The 14485-nt window shown below is 43.7% G+C and overlaps 1 protein-coding gene and 1 pseudogene across 1 annotated transcript in view; both read left to right on the forward strand.

The window, feature by feature from the left end:
- The window catches only part of Efcab5 (EF-hand calcium binding domain 5), an 89669-nt gene extending 75428 nt beyond the window's left edge, over nt 1–14241 (forward strand). The window contains exons 16-18 of the mRNA XM_028759345.1: nt 276–559; nt 900–996; nt 14048–14241. Of these exons, the coding sequence (XP_028615178.1) occupies nt 276–559; nt 900–996; nt 14048–14241 (575 nt within the window). The remainder of the gene's footprint in view (nt 1–275; nt 560–899; nt 997–14047) is intronic.
- On the forward strand, nt 4085–8879 carry LOC114613899 (annotated as a pseudogene).
- Nucleotides 14242–14485: the final 244 nt, after the last annotated feature.

Below are 14485 nucleotides of genomic sequence, written 5' to 3' on the forward strand. Positions count from 1 at the left end.
TGTGTGTGTGTGTGTGTGTGTGTGTGTGTGTGTGTGTGTGTGTGTGTATTGGAATATATACATGTATACATATTGTATATATTAGTTTGTTTGTTTCAGTTTTTATCCCTAAAATGGTATAAATTCTATTTTGCTTTTTTTTTCATGATCAGAGAAACTAAAATTGCTTAAGATCATGGGACATGGTTTTCTTTTGCCTGAAAAATGGTTTATTATAACATCCTCAGAATGCTATGTAGGAGTAATGTCTGTGACTAGAATATGTGTCATTCCAGAGATGGAAAAGGCAGGAGAGGTGAAGCGGGCAGGGATTCTTTTCTTCCGAACCATGCTGCAAGAGCTTCGGGAATGCCTCCAACTCCTGGATTCCATGGACTTTGTGTCACTGCTGCTCTATGAACACAAACATCACGTCGACTCGGTTTTTCAAAACATCAGTCCCCAGGAGGTAGAGGCCAACGTGGCACTTGTACACAACATCCTGAAAGCAGTTATCTTGTTCTCTCAGAAGGACAAAGAATCTTTCAGTGACTTGGAAGAGTGGGAAAGATGGAAATTTGTGAGTTTGGGGGTGATTTCTAGTGTGCAAATTATAATGGTGGAGCTCACAAGTGTGCAGATGCAAGAATCTGCACCTAGCTGGAACATCCTCATAGCCCATGCCTGAGCTCCCAAGTGTGCACGAACACTGACATCTTAAAAGCCCATCTTTTGCATTCCTTCTCACGACCCTTACATGCCCCAAACCATATACCCCAAAGCTGACCGTGATCTTGACATCTGACACCAGAGATTTGCCTATGGAGAATATCCCTGTGTGGGATTGTGTATGCTGGTGAGTTGGGCACTGCACTTCCACTGCATGATCACATAGCTTTTCATTTGTTCTTTGTTCACAGCACATTAACAAGTACTTAGTGGAGGAGATTTGTGTGCTTGATCCAACTGCTAGCAATGTGGAAGTTAATGTACAGCTTATTACAAGATATATCCAAGGTAAGGTTCTAGCTAATAATTTAAGTATATACTAAAAGCTATATGTGGGAGATTTCCATTATAGTAAAAAACAAAATGGTTCTTGAAGTGAGTTTACATGAAGGTAAAAATGTTCATGAGTTTCTAAAAGGAAAGATACAATCTACAATTTGCTCTCTTCCCCAAAGTGTCTGTGCCACACGTAAGAATCCACAAGTGTACCTGTCTTCGTTCACTGACTGCTTGTACTCACTCAGAGCTTTTTAATAGCTCTCACCACTAAGGAAGCTGAGTCAGGAGGATCACTTCAGTCCAGAAGTTCAGGGCCAGCCAGGGTGACATTGCAAGACCTTCATCTCAAAGCAAACAGATAGGAGCTACAGTGACAACCGAACACTGAACAAAAATGTTTAGCTCCAATAAAGAATAAGAATTTTTTAAAGATCATTAGTGTATAAAGGCTGGTAGTGTGGCCTCCTTCAGAGGAGAATCGGCAAGAGTGCAGAGACAGGAGGCTCTTGGGTTGGAGGTAACAAGGAACCTCCCAGAGAATCAGCCACACCTAAAAGCAAATACACATACAACAGGGGAAGTCCTGCCCTGGTGTGGATTCCTCCACCAGATGCCTCAGGCCAGGCATGCAAGTGAACTAAGTAAAAAATGCTTGTTCCACTTTGCAATTTAGGAAAAAAAAAAAAACTAATCACTGACCTGATGTGAAAGGCAGGATCAGGAGGATCAGCAAGGCGAAGGCCAGTGGCCAGCCAGCCAGCACTGCATATGAGACTCAGCCTCCAAAACAAAACAAACAACCCTCCCACAGCCCCCTCCCACAACCCCCCCCACAAGGCTCCCCCCCAACACTAACAGTGAACCAGTTCTGTTAATTCTCTCCGAAGGAAGCATTGGAGATTGGGGTGCAGTTGGGGAGACCGAGCCTGGAGCTAAGCATCCTGAGGACAAATCCAGACTCCTTCCCTCCCCTACTCTCTCTGGAGACTCCACCAAGTCAGAGGCTTTCTGGGCTTCTGTGGTACATATTTTAGGTTGAGAAGATCAGAACTGAGAGACCCCAGGGACACAGGAAACACAAAAGCAATGGCAGGGATGGAAGCCTTGCTCCTCAGGCTGCAGACACAGGGGTGGCAGAGCACCGAGCTTGTGGTGTGGTAGTGTCATAGAGAAGCTGCTAGGAAAGTGAGGTGCTCCCAGGTGCCGTGAGGTGCTCCCAGGAGCCTAAGGGGACATGAGACTCAGAGAGAATGAATGTGCACCATGAGTAACGTGAATCTGGTTCAAATTTCTACTTGGAATTCTGTATGAGCAACAGCTCCTGACTCAGCTCATTCACGGGAGCCTCTGCATTCATCGGCACCACAGGTCTGACTTGTAAGGTTCTGTTCAAGGGAATCAATAACATCGGCAGTAAAAACAACTGGATGTGTGTGTGTGCATGCATTCGTGTATGCATGTGTGTGTGTGTATGTCTGTGTGTGTGGATGTCTGTATGTGTGGATGTCTGTGTGTGTGTCTATGTCTGTGTGTGTGTGTGTGTATGCGTGTATGTCTCTGTATGTCTGTGTGTGTGTGTGTGTGTGTGTGTGTGTGTGTGTGTGTGTGTGACTGAATACTTACAAGGCAAGCACTCTCCCACCAAGCTAGAGCTCCTATGCTCTGTTTACTTTTTATTTTGAGACAGAGTCTCACTAAATTGTTTAGGCAGGCCTTGAACTTGTGATCCTCCTGCCTTGGGTCTTCAAAGTGGCTAGACCTGTCCAGTCTATACTTTTATATGCTTACTGTATATTTGAGGACTTTGGAGTCCAGAAAAGCCTGTATCTGTCCCCAGGATGCCTAGCTCCAAGCTCAGTCTCCCTGGCCCTATCCCCACCTCCAGTCTCTGGTTCTTCCTTTGGGAGAGAACTAACAACCACCATGAACTCCAGCAGACCAGTTTGTCTAATTGGTGTTCTCCCTGTAACCTTGTTCTTCGTTGACCCCACCAACTTGCCAGCCCCTCCACCTAGAGCTTCCTGCCAGGATTCCTTGTGTCCTGAATGATGTCCCCCTTCTTGGACAAGGACATAGGCACCCACCGATCTTCAATCCAGTCCCTCTGACATAAAAAATAAGCAAAAGGCACAGGCCTTGCCATTCTACACCCTGCAGGTGTGTGCCCTTAATAAGCCCATCCCCCAACCCAGGGAGAGGCTAAAGGCTCTGTGGCAAGGCACAATGCCTCAAAGGAATCTCTTTAGACTCTGCCTCAAATTTGCCTGTTAGGGCTGCCTGGTGTTGCACGCTCTGCTCTGAACACGTGTAAATTTCCACCACTCGGCCAGTCTTTGAACTCTAGCCTTTCCTTCAGCAATCTTGACCACGGAAAATACTGCGTTCTGCTTTCTGATAGTGTCCCCAGGTGGCAGAAATAAGAACTGCAGGTGACAAACCGGGATGCGGCCAGAAACCAACAATTAGCAGGTTTTCCTTTTGAAGCTAGCAACCCTTTAGTGTTATCAGTCTCTGAAGCAACCAACAAAGCTCATAGGTCACCTGGGATATATCAATCCTCTCTCATTTGGATGAAGTTATATCAAGAACTTCTAAGCTCCATGCTTGACAGAAGGGAAAGCATTCTTTGGGCACATCTTTCTGTTTGTGTCAGGAGAGGACCCTTGTGGCAGGGTAATCTATTATAGCTCAAAGTTTGTGTGACCTTCCTGCAGCTTTAAGAGAAGCTCTTATTCAGGAAGCCTGATCAGTATGAGATGGCACCAGAGATATCTGCAGGTTCTCCCTGGGATTGGACCTGCTGGGAGAAGCATGGGGTCTAGAGTGTGCTTGATAAGACACCCCATTTGAGAAAACTGAGTATCCTTTCCCAGCAGGTACCATCTGCAAATAGCTTCTTGGTTAGGGATGGGACTTTGTGTCCACTTCCCCTTCTCTGTGCTGGGATTTTGTCTAGCTTGAACGTGTCACAGTCTCTGTGAGTTCATATGTGTAGCCGCCTTGTCAGGTCTGGAAGACATTGTTCCTTGGAGTCCTCCCCCACCTCTGGCTGTTACAGTCTGCCTCCTCCTCCATGCAGACCTTAAGCCTTAAGGGGATGACAACGTCCCGTTCAGGACTGAGTGCTTCCAAGTCGCTCACTGGCTGTATGTACCCAATAGCAGTTTCTTTTCTCTTGTCTCTTTCTTCTTCTTTCCTCCCTTCCTTCCTTTCTTTATTTTCTTAAGTGCTGGGTCTAGGGCTAAGAGTCCCACACTTAGCTAAGCAAGTTTTTGACCTCTGAGCCCTCCTCTAGTAGTGGTTTTCTGAGAAAGAGTGTTTTCCAGGTATTTTATGTCTGAAAAATGTTTTCACTTAACCCTCTTGATTTGAACTTTGCTGAGGAAGATAATTTTGAAGACATTTAGGAGTTGGAGATCGGGAGGTTCTGTTTTCCGTCCTCTCTCTCTAAAATAAAAGGTGACTAGATTGGGGGAAACTCTTTAATCAGAGACACATTGACCCATTCATTGTCTTTTTCTTTAATGAGGTACCAAGCTTGAGTTGTAGGTCACTTTGTTAGAGTCCTTGTCACATATATGCAAAACTGTGGGATCAATCCCCAATCCCACAGAAAAGGAGGCATGGTGGCCCAGACCTTCAATGCCAGCACTTGGGAGGTAGAGGCAGAGAGGTCTTAAGCCGAGGGCATCCTTGGGTACATAACAAGTTCAAGCCAGCCTGGAGTATGTGAAATCCTGTCTCGAAAGAAAGCAAGAAAAACATAAATCACGGCACAGACACTTCTGCATTCTGAACTACTTGGCTTGGATAATACACCAGTCATCGGCACTATCTAATTTTATGACGTTTTCAAAAGTAAGCTGTAGCCTATCAGCATGTGCTCCCTTTCTTTTCTCAGTCTGTTCTTCAGCAGCCGCACATCTGCTTTCTGTCTGATTGGATTTACCCGTCCGGACTTTTGGTATAAATTGGATTACGCCATCGGTGGCGTCTCATTCACTCATCCTAGTGTTTGCAGGGTTCATCTACTTTTTAGTGAATGTTAGTTGTTTATTCCTGAACTATCTATACATCAATATGCTATAGCTCATTTATCCATTTATTGGTTCATGGGCCTCTGGGATTTTTGGTTTTGACTCTTGGGATTGTGTTGCCAGGAATGTTTTGTTTTTCAGTAGTTTTGTTGGTGGTGGTGATGGATTTTTGTTTGTTTGTTTGTTGTTTGTTTATGGAGATGTGTATTCTGTTCTCCTGGGCACAGACCTTAGGGATGAAGCTGTTAGGTCCACAGCAGCTCTCTGCTTAACTTTTGTGGGAGCGTCTCTATGGCCTTTTGACTTCCAAGGTTGCTACTAAGATGTTGGAAGCCTTCCTTCTTTCTGATTTTGCAGATGTTACCTTTGTTTGGCTTCTCCTCAGAAGCTATAGAATCATTCACTTATCTCCAGAGCTGTGAGATTTTGTGACGATATGCCTTGACATGGCTGGCTTCCACCACTGGTCTGGGTTCTTGCTGGGTCTTTTCAGTTGTGAAATCCAGGTTCTCACCCCCTAGGTACCTACATAGCATCAAGGTTGCTATTATAGCTGTGCAAGTTGTGTGACGCACAAAGATGTCCTACTGAGAGGGCAAATGGCAGCTAAATATCTAACCTAGATTCCACTCACTGAACATGTGCCTTAACTTGAAGCTGCGTCTGCTTGGACGGGAGCATCTTTTTTCTTCCCAAACCTTTTTTCTGCTCAGCCAGCTGCAGGCTAATGCATTTATCCAGCACAGGTGACCTGGAGGCTGATGGTGACCTCCTCTCCCTTTCTCCTGTTCCTTCTTTGTAATACTTTACTCAGACATTGCTTCTCCTAGACTTAATCTTCAAAGTCCTATTTTTAGTGGGTAGAGTGCCGCTAAGTAGTAGACCTGGCTTGTATGAAGCCCTAGGCTTGATTCCCAGTGTCTGCAAATAGGTAAACAAATGTCCTAGTTTCTCTCCTATTCCCCACTCTTTGTGCTGCTTTGCTTTACTTTCTAGTAAGTTCTCTGTGGGTTCTCTGCGAAGCTGTGGGTTGGGGAGGTGTGAGTGAGCATTTGCCCTCTGAGAACCCCTGCACCTCTGTCGTCTGAGCACTTGCCTTCTTCAGCCTCCAGTTCACATGTCATCTTGGGTCTCCCAGGGCATGGATGATTGCATCTTGAAGTTCTCCTCCCTCAAGTTTCTCTTCTCTTTCTCCTTTGGCGTTTGATGATTTGCTTGTGTTTGAGAGTGAAGTGACTTCCTGTGTCTGTGCTTCTCTGAGTTCTTTGTCTTGGACTGTTGGCTTCCCGTGTGACAGGATTCTTCCGTTACTGTCTGGAGAGGAAACAACCTCTCTTCCCAAATCCTAGGGCCTGATGGGGAAGTCTGCAGGGCCTCCATATTTAGAATATCTCCCAAGTGCCATTTTCATCGGGGAACTGCACTCTTAGCCCTGTACAAGGCCCCACTCCCCAAACTCCTAAGATGTTATCCTGAGATGTTTCTAGATATGAGAGAGGAAGTCACTCAGTGCTATAGTGAGGAGCATTACTAGGTCTCTAACTCTTTCCTAAATGCGTCTAGACACCTTTCTGAACCCTGTGAGGCTCCTGGGATATGCAGATGCAAGCCTCCTCCATTGCCGTCTTAAGGAACCTCTTTTCTCTGTTGCCGTTGCCGTTCCTTCATCTCTGTTCACTCCTAAAACTTTAGTACTTCATCCTTCACTCAACCACTGTAAAGAAATGTTGGCTCTGTGCCAGGCTCTGTCTTAGGACTTTGGGGAGCAACAGAGAATAAAGCTGACTAAGGTCTCTGCTCTCAAGAAGCTCACAAGTCCACGGATGGCTCTTGTCTGCTGTCAGGAGAATCACCTCCACCTGAGCTACAGTGAGATCGTATCTAAGACAAAAACAAAACCTCACAAAACTTAGAGTCCAGAGGAAAGCAGAGAATGAACAAGACAGGGCTGGGATGTAGCCAGTGGCAGAGCACTGTGCCCACATTCACACATACACACACACACACACACACAGAAAGAGACAGAGAGACAGAGAGCAGTAAACATAAAAAAATATATACTATATAAAAAAAATTAATGCTAAGGATTTGGAGAGATGGCTCAATGGTCAAGAGCACTGACTGTTCTTCCAGAGGACCCGGGTTCAATTCCAAACACCCACATGGTAGCTCACAACTGTCTAACTTAAGTTCCATTGGATCTGGCTCCCTTACACAGACATCCGTGTAGGCCAAACACCAAATGCACATTAAAAAAATAATAAAACTGTTTTATAAAACACATGAGAGCCGGGCAGTGGTGGCGCATGCCTTTGATCCCAGTACTTGGGAGGCAGAGGCAGGCAGATTTCTGAGTTCGAGGCCAGCCTAGTCTACAGAGTGAGTTCCAGGACAGCCAGGGCTACACAGAGAAACCCTGTCTCAGAAAACCCACATGATAAAATAAGTAAGCAAGGTAAGGTGATTGCGTGGCCTTGGTGGAGACAGGGAAGGACTGTGGGATGGAATTTTCTTTTCTCTTAGGTGATGCGTTGGAAGACTCACCTAAAGTCTTGTGTGAAGCAGTGCAAATATAAATAGACAGTTCAGAGGGGCCTTGTCAAAAGGTGAAATTTAAGCTACATGGATCATTCTGTGGAGAGTACTCCAAGCAGAGCGAAGAACCAAAGCAAAGGCCTTCCAAGACAGGAATACGCAGTGTGCTGAAATAGCCAGGAGGATACTGTGTTGGGAGCAGAGCAAGAGAACTAGAGACATATGGGAGATGAGGTCAGGGGCTGACGGGTGTGGCAGTGGACCGAATCAGTCAGAGCCTCACATCATCATAACACACTATGAGAAAAAAGCTAAGCAGATGAATTTCATGGCATGGCTCATGCCTTGAAAGAGTCACTCTGACGGCCAAGAGAGTGGCTCCTACTCCTACTACTCAAAGACTAAGGCAGAAGTCAACCTGAGTTACATGGGGAGACTCCACCTAAAAATTAAATTAGGAGGCATACGACTCCATGGGGGCTGCCGGGCATCAGGGACGCGCCTCCTCGGTGGCTTGTGCAGCCACGGGGACTCAGTGGAAACCGAAGGCTAGTGAGGGAGGAACTCGGGAAGAACAGGAAATGGATTTCTTATGGAAGTGAGTGTGTAGATTCGGTGGGGTCCGCTGTGAATGCAGAAAGAGGAGGTGCTGGTCTGATTGAATTATGTTCTGGTTTACTGGAGGGAGGAACCACACCCAGCATGGGTATTCTTCAAGTAGTAAAACAGAGTGTTCAGATTCCAGTATTTGTGATGATTTGACCATGTAGAGGTGATTTTTTATATTCAGATCATGAAGTTGAGGTGATGAAGGCTGACATTCGTCTTGCCAGGCTTTATGGCACTGATGGTTTGGTATTTGGAGCATTGACTGAAAATGGACACATTGACAAAGAGCTATGCTTGTCTCTTATAGCTCTTTGCCATCCTCTGCCAGTCACTTTCCACAGAGCCTTTGATATGGTTCATGACCCAATGGCAGCTCTGGAGACCCTCCTAACCTTAGGGTTTGAGCATGTTTGCAGATGTGACAGCTCAGCACTGGAAGGACTGCCTCTAATAAAGCAACTCATAGACCAGGCAAAAGGCAGGATTGTGGCAATGCCAGGAGGTGGGATAACAGATACAAATCTGCAAAGGGTCCTTGAGGGTCCCAGTGCTACAGAATTCCACTGTTCTGCCCGATCTTCTAGAGACTCACGTATGAAGTTCCGAAATTCCTCTGTTGCAATGGGAGCTTCACTTGCTCATTCGGAATATTCTCTAAAGGTGACAAAAGTCAGGACTTTGAATGCTATCGCAAAGGATGTCCCAGTTTAGTTAAACTTGTCTGAGAGACATGGGTATCACAGTGTAAAGGTAGAAGTTGGATGGACAATCTCTGACACAGCACTAACGAGGCCGTGGATGTTTCCAAGAAGAAAAAAGACATTGGAACAGAAATGCAGTCACTCTCTTTGGTAGTCATTGCTGCCTGTCACCATGGGAAAATTAGTCCTTGCTCCTTCCATGAAGAGAGGCTCAGTCATTTTCAGTGGGCTTACCTGATGAACCAGCAAAGCTCAGCTGCAGGGTATGAAATCAGAGTTTGCTTCTGGGTCAATTTAGTGTCACGTTTTTGCCTTTTGTTTTGTAAAATAAAAATTTTCATTCTAAAAAAAAATTAAATTAGGAAATATAAGGAACTGGGTAGAGTGATGCCCTCTATTAACTCCAGCACTTGGGAAGCAGATCTCTGTGAGTTCAAGGCCAGCCTTGTCTACATAGTGAGTTCAGGCTACCTGGACAGTTCTTGGAATGTCTTAGCACCAAGGGAACATAGCAGCAGGTTTGACCACCACCAAAAGTCTGGAGGTGGCTTCACCAAAGCATGAACTTCTGTAAGGATAAATTATACGACCGAAACTCACACGTTTGATTTATGGCTACATTGTGAAAAGTCCAGAGCATATGTTGCTGCCCAGCAGCCATGCTCACAGTGGGAGTGGAGGAGTGTGTGCGGCAACAGCTCAGGATTCATCCTGGAACAAACCTCTACTCCACTGGAATAATTCAAAACAACGAGATGCCGTCCTTGTTCCTGATAGACCTGGGAGGTATCCGACAGTGCCTTTGGGATAACATTCAAATCAACAGGGATGCATTAAGATCCCCAACTCTCACCACAGAGTTCCCCGGCTATGTAAAAACCTAGCTGGAACTACACGCACATCTCCTTCCAGGTGTGCGTTCCTGGGCTGACCTTCAGCTCACTGTGTCAGGCAGTGATGCTAACAGACTATATTTTAAAATGACTTGGGGGTGTCTAGCAATAGAAATAGAGAATTAAAGCTAACACAATGGATGGGAAAGGAAAGCATTCAAGAGACACTGCTGACATTGGTTCCTTGGCAGTCTAAGGAAGCAGTTTGGCTTTTGAACTTGAAGTTAAATACTTCAGTCTTTTTGCTTTGCCTGTTTTTATTAATTGTCTCTGCTTCCCGGAGGATTTAGCTTAATTAATCCAATGTCAAAGCAGAGATCTACAAATTTAGGTTTAATTTTAAAACATGCTTTTTATAGTCCGATATTTCCAGCATAATGAATTCCCTGTGTTATTAAAAGTTTGATTAAAGTGGGACCTAAAAATACCCTATCAGAAGCTTACTGAATACATCCCTGAACGTTATTCAGTGGCTTACTCCGAAATCCTTATAGCTTAAATGTGCCTAAAATTGCTATAAGCATTGCTAAGGCAAATCAAAATGGCCATAATTCCATAGAGTCGTGGAAGAAAGAAAAGTAGACCGACTCTTGAGAATTGCTATGAGGATGGGTGTGGACGGTCAGCCAATCTGTGACGGTCAGTCACCAGTCTACCGCTAGAGGGCAGTAGCAGCCAACAGTAGTGTTCCCGAGATAGTTGAGGAGGCTTCCTCAGAGGGCTCATTAGAAGCCCCTGTAAATACATTGTCTCTGGAAAGGAAAGGGGAAACAGGAACCACCTCCCAGGCTTTTGTCTCTGGTAACAATAAAACAGGAAATAAGCAACAGGGGCTTGAGAAAGAGAACGACCTCTCTCTCCACCCTCAGGTCCTTCTATCACAAAGGAGATGGTGACTGATTTAATAATGTAACCTTATAGGTAGCGATCTCCATACTGGGATGTTCAGCCAAGATCACCGACAGCCATTGATGGAAACAGAGCACTCTTCGAGGATTTGGGACACACAGAACAATCTGTGGGGAGCTGTTTTATCTCAGAAAATTAGTTGGGACGGGTACTAGGAGTGTCCTGGGGTGAACTCTGCGTTTATTTAATTTAGATGTGTAACACGGGAACATTAAGATAATTAGAGTAATCTATGGAAATCTATAACATTTCTTTGAAAATTTTCCAGGAAGCTAATTAGCACAAAGAGGGATCAGTGGTGACAAACGTGCCCTCTGTGTTTTAAGTAGGTATTTTTATTGGTCTAGAGTTACCCATAAAGTGAGATGAATCAGATATTTCTAATGTGTTCTCATGACTAACATCTGTTCTTGTTTTTATTCATAATTGTCACTAATATCATTGAGCTATAATCTGAAAAAACTTTTAGGACTTGAAATAAAGAAATTAAATTATTCCTTAATTTAATGTTGTTTCAATTCAACATTCATTGAACACTTACAATTGAAAGAGAAAAAACAGTGCCTCTCTCTCTCTCTCTCTCTCTCTCTCTCTCTTTCTCTCTCATGGTGTGTGTGTGTGTGTGTGTGTAACAAGAGAGAATGTTAAAAACTTAATTACACCCACATGTTTTAAAGTCAGCTTCAAATAAAAATGAAGATGTAAATATTTTCTTATTTCATGGGTCTTTCCTGTTAAATGCTTCACCTTAGCTCACAGAGGTGCCTTCAAAACCATGCTAAAGCCAACCCCAGTTCAGGGAAACTTGCTCCTTGTATTGGTAGGAGACAGGAAGTAAAATATGCCCTGGGGTGTGTGTGATGGCTCAGTGAACAAAGGTTCCTGTCACCAAGCCTTATAGCCCAAGTTTGATCCCTGGGCCCACATGTTGGAGGGAGAGAACTCCAAGTTTGTCCTCTGATCTGCACACACATGCTATAACACATATTCATACACACACACACACACACACACACACACACACACCCATCAGTAAATAAAAGATAATAAAAGTGGGGGCTGGAGAGATGGCTCAGAGGTTAAGCTCACTGACTGCTCTTCCTGAGGTCCTGAGTTCAATTCCCGGCAACCACATGGTGGCTCACAACCATCTGTAATGGAATCTGATGCCCTCTTCTGGTGTGTCTGAAAACAGTGACAGTGTACTCATACACATAAAATAAATAAATCCTTTTTTAAAAAGATAATAAAAGCATTCTGTTTTAAAATTCTAGTAGATGGTTGGGATTATGGTTAAGCTTCTCTTAGTGATATTTAAACTCTCACTCAGTTGTATGTATATATATAATGGTTTGTTCAAATCAAATCAGCAGATCTTTATCCAGGTCAACACCAAGTTAGACTAGGAGACACAGTGATGAATAAAACTCGGCCTGTGGTGGGAGGAAAGAGACAGATCCTCCTGCATATTTCCTTATTTGCTATCATAATAATCCTGAAGCACTATTCCTATTTTGCAAAAAGATAAGCAGACTCAGAGCAAGTAAATGATCTGTCTAAGGTCACAAAATCAGTTAAGATTGAGCCAAAATTAGATCCCAGAGCTATTCAACTCTAACGTGCTCCTTCCATTCCACCAGTCTATCTAAATATTAGTCACTGGCTCCTGGGAGTCTATAGGAATGGCAAGTAACAGTTTTCAATAGTGAGCAGTAACTACACATCTTGAAACAATTTTTAACTAGAGAATATTTCAAATATCATAGTATAAATAATAAGCACTGTGTACTCATCATGAGATAATATTTTATAGACAACCTTAACATGCCTTGTTTGTGTTAGGTTCATTTTACTTTGTTTTATAACGCTGGTAAGTAACCTAGAGTTCTATATGTGCAAAGCAGGTGCTCTACCACTTAGCTACATCTCCAGCCCCCCCCCCCCTTTTTTTTGGTTTGGTTTTTCGAGACAGGGTTTTCTCTGTGTAGCCCTGGCTGTCCTGGAACTCACTCTGTAGTCCAGGCTGGCCTCAAACTCTCGAACTCAGAAATCCGACTGCCTCTGCCTCCCAAGTGCTAGGATTAAAGGCGTGCGCCACCGCCACCTGGCCTCTCCAGCCCCTTTTAAAGTAGAGTTTAAAACAGGGTCTCATTGAGTTGTTGAGGCTGGCCAAAAGTGTTACCTAGCTTAGACTAACATCAAATTAGCAAACTTCTTGCTTCAGCCTTCCAAGGAGTTGTGATTACAGGGCGTCACCATTCAAGGAGTTGTGATTACGGGGCGTCACCATTCCCATCTGGGTCAGATGCTCTGTTTTCTTTTGTTTTGTTTTAAGATACAAACTATAATAGGAGCAGTCAAGATGTTCTACACTGTAACCCCATTCTCTCTCTCCTAACATGATCAATCCCATTCTCTCTGTCCTCGCGTGATCAATCCCATTCTCTCTGTCCTCACGTGATCAATCCCATTCTCTCTGTCCTCATGTGATCATGAATTTGGGGCTTATGGCTTTCATGCCTGATTCATTCCTTTTACTGTATCTTTTTTGTTTGTCATTTTAAAAAAAGATATATTTGCTGGGCAGTGGTGGCACACGCCTTTAATCTCACCACTATGGGAGGCAGAGGCAGGCAGATTTCTGAGTTCGAGGCCAGCCTGGTCTACAGACTATGTTCCAGGACAGCCAGGGCTACACAGAGAAACCCTGTCTCGAAAAACCAAAAAACCAACCAACCAAACAAACAAACCAAAAAGATATATTTATTTATTTTATGTATGTGAGGACACTGTGGTATGTCTCTTCAGACACACCAGAAGAGGGCATCAGATCCCATTACAGATGGTTGTGACCCACCATGTAGTTGCTGGGAATTGAACTCAGGACCTCTGGGAGAGCAATCAGTGCTCTTAACTGATGAGGCATCCCTCCAGCCCTGTCTTTTTTTTTTTTTTTTTAATATAGGGTTTCCTCTGTGTAGCCCTGGCCATCCTGGAACTTGCCCTGCAGACCAGGCTGGCCTTGAACTCAAGAGATTTGTGATTTGCTTGTGTCTGCCTCCTGAGTGCTGGGCTTAAAGGCATGTGCCACCACTACCTGGCTTCCTATTACTATATCTTTATAAAATCATAAATCTTATAGGTTTTTTAAACCTTTAAGAGTTATACCCAAATACATATAAGATTCTATACATTATATGTGTGTATGTGTGTATATGTATCAAATTCTATCTACCTTTTAGAGTTAAATATGTAAACAAGATACTGCTATGATTTTGATTCACAACATAGCTAATGAATTTTAATCATTTAAAATTATTTCTTCATAATTAAAGTACAATATTATCGATACTAACTTTTCTTTTTCTTGATGCAGATCATTCTCGAGTTCAAGTCTGGAAATTCGGGAACATTGTCATTGAACTCCTGTACCACTGGATCTACACTTGTTTAACTCTCATAGAACTAAAAAGCCAACAAGATATTTCCATTATACCTCCATTGCCCAAGAAGAGTACCACTTCCATTTATGCAATATCCTCAGAGAGATCAATTCGAGAGAAATTTTAAGGATTGGTACCATATCGGGACATGTTGATTGTGTCCATTGCTGTTAACCATGAAGTATTTTCAACTGGAAAGAATGCCCCATAGATATATCCTGCTCCCAGATAATCACCCAGTACTCTCTAAAGCCAAAAGTGCTACCTACGGGAGAAATTTTATCTAAAGAGTATGCATTAACGATGACCAATACCCAAAGTACCAGAATACATAATAGAATGTATTTTAGCTTGAGCTTTCTGTATGACAA

This window comes from Grammomys surdaster, unplaced genomic scaffold (assembly GCF_004785775.1).
Source record: "Grammomys surdaster isolate TR1022 unplaced genomic scaffold, NIH_TR_1.0 126278, whole genome shotgun sequence".
NCBI classification, from domain to species: domain Eukaryota; kingdom Metazoa; phylum Chordata; class Mammalia; order Rodentia; family Muridae; genus Grammomys; species Grammomys surdaster.